Source organism: Amphimedon queenslandica, unplaced genomic scaffold (genome assembly GCF_000090795.2).
Source record: "Amphimedon queenslandica unplaced genomic scaffold, v1.1 AMPQUscaffold_12987, whole genome shotgun sequence".
NCBI lineage: Eukaryota > Metazoa > Porifera > Demospongiae > Haplosclerida > Niphatidae > Amphimedon > Amphimedon queenslandica.
Window position 1 is genome coordinate 44883 of NW_003546777.1, and position 8228 is coordinate 53110.

Consider the following 8228-nt stretch of genomic DNA (forward strand, 5'->3'; position numbering starts at 1 on the left):
GTAAGAGAATGTACTATTGTACATTCATTATTTGTGCATGTACATATTATTTTTATTATATGTCTATGTATGTGTACATGTACATGAATGTATACAAGTATATTATCAAAATGATGGTTAAAGTTTAATACTGTACATGTACATATTGATGCATGTAAATTATGCAAAAATCACTTGAATTATTACTTCATTTTCATTTTAATTCTCTTGTCCTTCTAGTGTTTGTTGAGTTACATATCTCCCTTTGAGTGGCGTCACAGTATAGTACCGACAGTTCCTGATAACTTCATTGATATACTCGGAGCTCCTAGCATTAACATACTGGGCTGCCACTCCAACTGGCACGAGTCACCTGAGTTCACTAATGTAAGGAGTAGTGGATTTTTTATCATTTAAAACTAAATTTTGGGAAAAAAGCATGTACATGTATATGGCCCATTGTTTTTCAGAAAAATGGCTCCAAAATTACCCCAATTTTATTGCATTTTCTGATACACATTGATGTCCTTATGCTATATAGAAAGTTTGAGCAAATTTTGACTTAAATTTTAAAGTTATGACCATTTTTAAAATGGGTAAATTTCTGAAAAATTCTCTGTACTATAGCCCATAGCTTTTTCCAAAAATGGCTCTGAAATCACCCCAAATTTTTATTACATTTTCTTATTGGTGCCCTCCAATAGATTGATGATGCTGTTATTGTCAAATTAGATGAAGACGTCGTTGAGTCAAAACTCTCTTCGTTGTCCTCGTTCCCAGAGCTACCTGAGGCTGACAGGATGAGATTCAAAACCCAGTTAGCCACAAATACATACACAAACATAAATCCAATGTACATGTACATGTACAAGTGTACATTTTAATACAAGTATATGTACTAGAAGCCATTTTATTTTTTTAGCTAAGATATTTTTTTATTTTTTGTGCATGTACATGTATATACTGCAGTAGTTAAATTTATTATTTTTAGGTATCAAGAAATATTAGTGGGCGATTATGAGGTTGACAGCCTTGAGAGGTATATAATTTTAATGATGGTAGTAAATAAAAATATGAAATAATAATAATAATCATAATAATTATTTATTTATTATTTAATATTATACATGCAGGTTGGTGCTGCCATCTGCTATAGAGAGGGAAAGGAGGAAGAGTAACTTTGAGCATTACAAGGACACCACACTCTCAGCCTGTGAGTACATGTACATGTATGCATGTATACATTATTTGGTTTCTTAATTCACATGTAGTGTTTCTGGAGCTAATGGTCAGAGTTTTTGAGTAAGTTAAATAATAATTTAATAGTTTAATGATAATGATAATGATAATAATAATAATGATTAAAGAATGATTTTAAATAGTTAATAATTTCTATTTTTTCTCTCCCTCAGCTCAATAGTGCAGGATTTAAAGAAGAGCAGAGCAGTCTTTGAAGAACACTTGAACAGTTTGCCAGAGAAGGAGCAGTTCTTCTATAGAATAGTAAGCACACACCAGCTCCACTCATCATCACTTTCAATTTATTATGAGAAATTTACATGTACATGTACTTCAATTTAAGAGACTTCTCGTCTCCAACACTTGCATTACATTTATAGTACATATACAAGTAGGTCTCTTGAAACCTCTCATTTTTCAACTTTTGGTCTCTCATATTTATCCTACATGCACATGTACATGTAGGTGGTCTCCCATTTTTAACTTGATTAGTCTCCCAAAATAACTATAATTATTTCTAGATCTAACAATTATTTCTCTTCCTCTCTCATTCTCTCTCTTTTCTTTTCTCCCTAGGCTACCCAAACTGACATGTTCTCATTGTTCATGATGTCCCGTAGATTAGGAGTCAGGGATAATTTTAGTATTTTAGCCGATCAAGTTAAAAAGTACCTCCGACCAGCGAGATCCGTTGAAGGAGACTCACTAGTGTCTCAGACATTGCCCTCTAATGTTCTCCCACTAAACCCACTTACTCGTAGAAGGTACGTAGTGTACATGTACATGTACAGTACATGCACATGTACATACATGTATACATGTACATGTGATTGTCATGTGATTATTGTTTGATTTTATTTTCTAGTCGCCTCAGTATTGTCAATGCGATGTTATCAGGACAGTCATTGAAGTGAGTTGTGAATACATACGCGTGACATGTGACACCTTTCTCTTTGTGTTTATATTTCTTCTCTTTTAACCTTACTTTTTATTTTAATTTCTCTCCCCTCCACCTCTCTCTCTCTCTCTCTCTCTCCCTCTCTCTCTCCCTTCCTCCCTCTCTCTCTCCCTCTCTCTCTCTCTCCCCCTCTCTCTCCCTCTCTCTCTCTCTCTCCCCCCCCCTCTCTCTCTCTCTCTCTCTCTCTCCCTCTCCCTCTCCCTCTCTCTTTCTCTCTCTCTCTAGGCCCAATATTGTTGGTACTCAGTCTCTGTAAGAAACATTATCATTAAAATTTTATTTTTCATTTTTTATACATGTACATGTAGTCTTCGTCATCAAACTATTATTGAGGACAAGATGGGTCCATTCATCTCGTGGTCATGTAAGTAATTAAGACTCACACCACTAGTGGTAACTTTCTTCTTTTCTTTCCTTCTTTTTTTCTCTCCCAAATTCTTCTTTCTCATCCTCTTACAGACAGCAAGACCAGTTATTTCAAAGACTTACAGTGTCTCATCCTACCTCAGTTTGAGAACAAACCGATAGAGAGAGGTAAAGGCAATCATCATTAACATACATGTGTATGTTGCATACACATGTATGTACATGTACATGTGCATGTATTACATGTAGATATACATTTATACATGATTTTTTTATCAATCAATTCACTATACATGCACATGTACATAGTGTTTAGTTGTATGTACAGTACATGAAGAAAAGTCTAAGTGGGCTAAATGTAAATAAAGACTAAGTTAAAAATGCACATGTACATGTATAATATATTCTTATCATTAATTTACGTGTTATACACTGTACATGTACATATACATTTGTGCATTCTTGTTCTTATTGTTAGGTAAATACATTGAGACGGTTCTTAGTTTGCTGGATGACATGATAGCCGACAAGTCAATACAAGCAAACTGCATGTACCTCTGTGGGTACTATCATATCGCCAGTGGGAACGTATTAAAGGTACGGCAAGAGATGTACATGTACATGTATTGAAAATTAATAAAATGATTGTACAACATGTACATGCACATTTACATGTATATTTTAATTTTTTTCATTATCTAAAGGGATTAGAAATATTATGCGATGATCTTAAGAGATTAAACTCAAACATTGTACCGACACTTCAGTAAGAATTAATTAATACACTAACTGAACTAATTGAACTATATTGTAATACCGTATTTCCTTAAATAAAAGCCCGGGCGTCTATTTCCTAAAATGGTATTTGGACCTCGAAAAATATATAAAAAATTTAAAAAACTTAGGCCCAGAGTAGGGTTCGAAGCCGTGACCTCATACTTTTGACTTCTGGAACTCCACTAGACTACTGAGTCACTCGTACTCCTAGGCTAGTGTTGCGTATTTATACTTAAATTGTATTGCTACCCCGGCGTTTATTCGAATGCGGCTTCTATTTAAGGATTTACGGTAATTATAAATAATAATACATGCACATGTACATGTACATTTTTTTTATATGACGATCTCTTTCTCTTTTCTAAAGGCAAAGGATGACTTTTGTTTCCCTATTGTCTCCGGAAGAGAAAGAAGCGTTGGAAAAGAAGTCCTTTTACAAAGACCTCATCCCCAGACAAGTGTTTCAGGTATTGTTACTGGTTATCAATACTGGTTTGACCGGTTTGATGACGCCTGTATTTTATTGTTTTGTGTAGGATGGCTATGTGAGACATCCTTCAAATGCTTTAGCTTTGTAAGTTAAAATTAAAATTAGTATTACTAAATTTCTCTCTCTCTCCCTCCCTCTTCTAGCCGTAAAATTGGTTCACACAAGAAGACGCTTAGTAAGTATCTCATTCATAAACTTTTATTGTGTATTTGTACTACCTGTACATGAATATTCATCCTCTTCTTTTCTCTCTTAAGGTCATAATGAGTTCTCTAAAGAAATGACTCAAGAAAATGTTACCAAGGATCCCGAATCAGTCAGTAACTTGTTCTCAATTTTACAATCTGTCAATCATTCAGCAAGTAAGAGTAGCAAGAAATTTAATTGAAAAGTATTAATTTTCAAAATTATTATTAGGCGTTAGCGTGGAGTTATTTCAAGCTTTTCTCGAGTCTTGGAAGCAGGTGAGTGTAGCCTTATTGTAGGCGTGGTTGATAGTTAATAATTTAATTCCATTAATGATGTAGGTAGTGCAGGAGTATGAGAAAGCCAGTCAAATGATGAAGGCACAAGATCCTATACTGGGAGTCACTGAGGTATAGAATATGTACATGTACATGTAACATACATGTAACGTATTTACATGTACACATGTATTTTATTTATTTTTGATTTTACTAAGGTACATGTACATGTACATGTACATGATGTATAGGATGAAGTAATTTATGTACATGTACGTAGGATCAAAATTAATTTTTTAATATACATGTACATGTATATTAATTATTTTTATTTCAGAGAATTTTAGTTTACAATTCAAACTTGAGGACAAACGCTGGCTCCCACTGTCAAGTCTTCCTCACTACCCACAGGTACACTGTTACTATTAATAGTAACAGCAAGGAGCAATCCTTATAAGGAAAAATCTATATATAGTAACACACAAAATTGTGTAGTACTGCTTTTATATTTTGTCATTTACAGAATGTACTACATGTAAAGCATTGCTATTGAATTCTATTTTTAGTAACACATTCTATAAATAGTAACATTACAATACCCTACCTACAATGTAATAGGATATTGGTACAGACCCAGAGCGGTGGTGCCCTTAATAAAGATAAGGTTTTTGGTGTTCTCTCCGAAATGAACTTGTCCTCTTTCTGCAAGTCCGAGATATCCCTCACCGTATTCAGTCCAAAGGTTCCGATCATTAAATTTGATTGTCTTGACCAGTCGATGGCCTCATCAACTAGCGGGACAAGAAACAGTAAAAAAAATTTAATTATTTATTTTAGATTTATCTTTTTTTGAAGGGGTTACGCGTATCACTGCTAGGGCATCTAAGATGACTGATGTGTATATTGCGTTTCCTGACGTTGTGTCTCAAGAGCTGTGGTATCGACTCTTAAAAGAAGCAATAGCAGGCTGGCAGAAGTTTACAGGTAGAACATGTACATGTACACATACCATATAGTGGGAAATTTTGAAGGGGATTAAATTTGGCGAATTTGGCATTTTGATAGCCATTCGCCAAAATAAAAATCTGCCATTTTGAGCCATTATACGCATGCTCAATGGCACGTGGCCACAAATTCGCCAAATTAAAAATCCACCAATCACCAAAGTTTAGCAATTCAGCTAATTTTAGCCCCTCCAAAATTTCCCACTATACGGTACATGTGGTTGTATGTACATGTAACTAGTTAAATAGATTATTTTAAAACTCTCTCCCTCTTCCTCTCCCCCCCTCTCTCTCTCCCCTCTCTCTCCCCCCCCCTCTCTCTCTCTCTTTGTTTTGTAGCTCGTAAAGATGCTACAGTGATGGATCATGTAGAGTCTCATACAAGACTACTGCTGGCATTATTTAGAACTGGTTGGACTAATGAAGTTGATACTAATGTTAGACACAAGTGGTGCCAGGTTAGTATTAAAGTACATATACTGTACATGTACTAGAAGAATGCCAAACATTATAGCCTCCCTTACCACACCCTGATGTACATGTACATGTACATGTACATCTATATGTGTGTACATGTACATGTATACAAACTTTATCAGTATCAATATGTACATGTACATGTATTGGATTTAAACTTCAATTCTCTAATATATAGCTGTATCTTTATTGTAATTTTCCCTTCCTACTTTAATGATTCATGCTTTATTATGCATGTACATGTACATGTACAATGTACATTGTGTTTATTTCTTTAATAGAAAATCCTCAGTCTACAGTCCAAGCCAGTAGTGATAGATGTTAAAGCTACTGAAGCACTTCTCTATCGTATCAACCCAAACACTTATAACATTGAGAAAGCTACCATTGAATCAACACTATTTGTACCAAGAAGTAAGATACGGTACATGTACATGTACATGTATTATCACTGTGTACATGTAATGATTGTATCATTAATATTGTTCATATACATGTACTTTGTACATCAGATTGTGATAAAGTTATTTTTCCTATTTCCTGTAGGTGTTACTGGAGGAGAGGGGAAACTATGGTTTGGATTGGTAAGTTCATGTGCATGTACACGTAGTACATGTACATGTACAATGTACATGTACAATTATTCTTTCCCACTCAATCATACAAAACTAGCTCCATGTAATCCATGTGTACATGTATAGTATAGTGGGAAATTTTGGAGAGGATTAAATTTGGCAAATTTGGCGTTTTGATAGCCATTCGCCTAAATAAAAATCTGCCTTTTTGAGCCATTATATGCATGCTCAGTGACACGTGGCCACAAATTTGCAAAATTAAAAACCGCCAATCACCAAAATTTAACAATTTGCCAAAATTTAGCCCCTCCAAATTTACCCGCTATACAGTACTTGTATGATGCAATTTTAATTTTCATATAAAATTTAAAATTTAACCTCCCTTTCTCTCCCCCATAGGGTAATGGAGTATTGCGTGTGTACGATATGGAGGACAGGTGCTTTGACTCTGATCTCAAGATAATGGACTCCAGGAGAGGAAAGACAGTTCGTGTGTCTTGTCTGTTGCTAGTGGATTATAACGTTTGGGTCGGATCACTTAATAAAACTATTCATATTCTTGACGTGGAGACACTCTGTCGTAAGTCAATCTTGCCTAGAATAATAGTAGAATTAAACATGTACATGTACATTTATTTACATGTACATGTAGCTATGCTGTACATGTAACATATGTATACTGTATAGCTAACATTTTGTGGCCTCAAATTTTTGTTGCTTAAGTTTTCATTGGAATTATTTTTTGTGACTTGCAAATTTTTTTTTCAATATTTATTTGATGTTTGTGAAATTTAGTAGAAATAATTAATACATTTTGTCTTACTGTAAGTCGATTTGGCTGGATGAGGTTTAACATGTACATGTAGCTATACTTCATGTGAAATGTACATGTACATGTACAATGTATATGCATGTATTTGCATATACATTGTACATGTACACAATGTACATGTCAAGTATGTTTTTCTTTTTTTCCGTGTCTTTTTCTAGACGTATCTCAGCTCTCTAATTTAGAGGATGAGCCGAGAGATCTTGCACTGAGTAAGAGTGAACCGATGATAGTCTGGTCTTTGCTTCTTAACGGGACGGTACTTGGTTTTGATCCTGAGACTAGGGAGAGAGTTGCTAAAGTATGTACATACACATTTATGTGTTTATATTTGTGTCCTTACGCTATGTAGAAAGTTTGAAATCATTTTGATTAATACATGTACTTTTTAAGTTATAGCCATTTTTAATTGAGCTAAAATCTGAAATTACCCAAGGCTTATATAGCCTATGGTTTTTCCAAAAAATAGCTCCAAAATCACCCCAAATTTTTATTACATTTTTTATACATATTGATGTCCTTATGCTGTCTAGAAAGTTTGAGCTAGTTCTGACTCCAATTTTTCAAGTTAAAGCCATTTTAAGAAAGCATAAAAATTCTATGAAATACCCAAGGCTATAGCTCATAGTTTTTTCCAAAAAATGGCTCCGAAATCACCCCAAATTTTTATTACATTTTTATACATATTGATGTCCTTATGCTGTCTAGAAAGTTTGAGCTAGTTCTGACTCCAATTTTTCAAGTTACAGCCATTTTAAGAAATGAGCCAAAATCTGAAAAATACCCAAGGCTATTAGTAACGCGGTAGCGTTACTAAGTAGGATTCACCCCCAAACAAAATGGCTGCCACTACTTTTGCAGCCTTGCTATACCGGGAAAACGAGCTCCTATGCTTACCAGACTTTATAGAGGACCTCATCTTGACCAGAGGACTCCAATGGTACCACTAGCGTGGCTCTAGACCTTGTCTAAGCGAAAAGTCAAAAATCGGCGAACCGGCCGTTTTGTTCAGCCACCTTTTTTCATCTTCATCATCATCTTCATCTTCATAATCAAGTCCTTCAATCCAG

The 8228-nt window shown here is 34.7% G+C and overlaps 1 protein-coding gene across 1 annotated transcript; it reads left to right on the top strand.

Moving 5' to 3' along the window:
* The first annotated feature begins 113 nt into the window (after window positions 1-113).
* On the top strand, window positions 114-7510 carry LOC105314332 (DENN domain-containing protein 3-like). Its single transcript, XM_020002040.1, has 28 exons — window positions 114-122; window positions 220-366; window positions 684-796; window positions 971-1018; window positions 1113-1192; window positions 1251-1281; window positions 1392-1482; window positions 1795-1982; window positions 2084-2128; window positions 2402-2428; window positions 2485-2540; window positions 2636-2710; window positions 3021-3139; window positions 3247-3308; window positions 3687-3786; window positions 3856-3893; window positions 3953-3984; window positions 4067-4171; window positions 4227-4273; window positions 4337-4405; window positions 4611-4684; window positions 4892-5082; window positions 5129-5257; window positions 5617-5735; window positions 6036-6168; window positions 6301-6338; window positions 6729-6909; window positions 7320-7510. Exons 1-28 carry the CDS (start codon window positions 114-116, stop codon window positions 7508-7510), a joined length of 2538 nt encoding a protein of 845 aa, XP_019857599.1.
* Window positions 7511-8228: the final 718 nt, after the last annotated feature.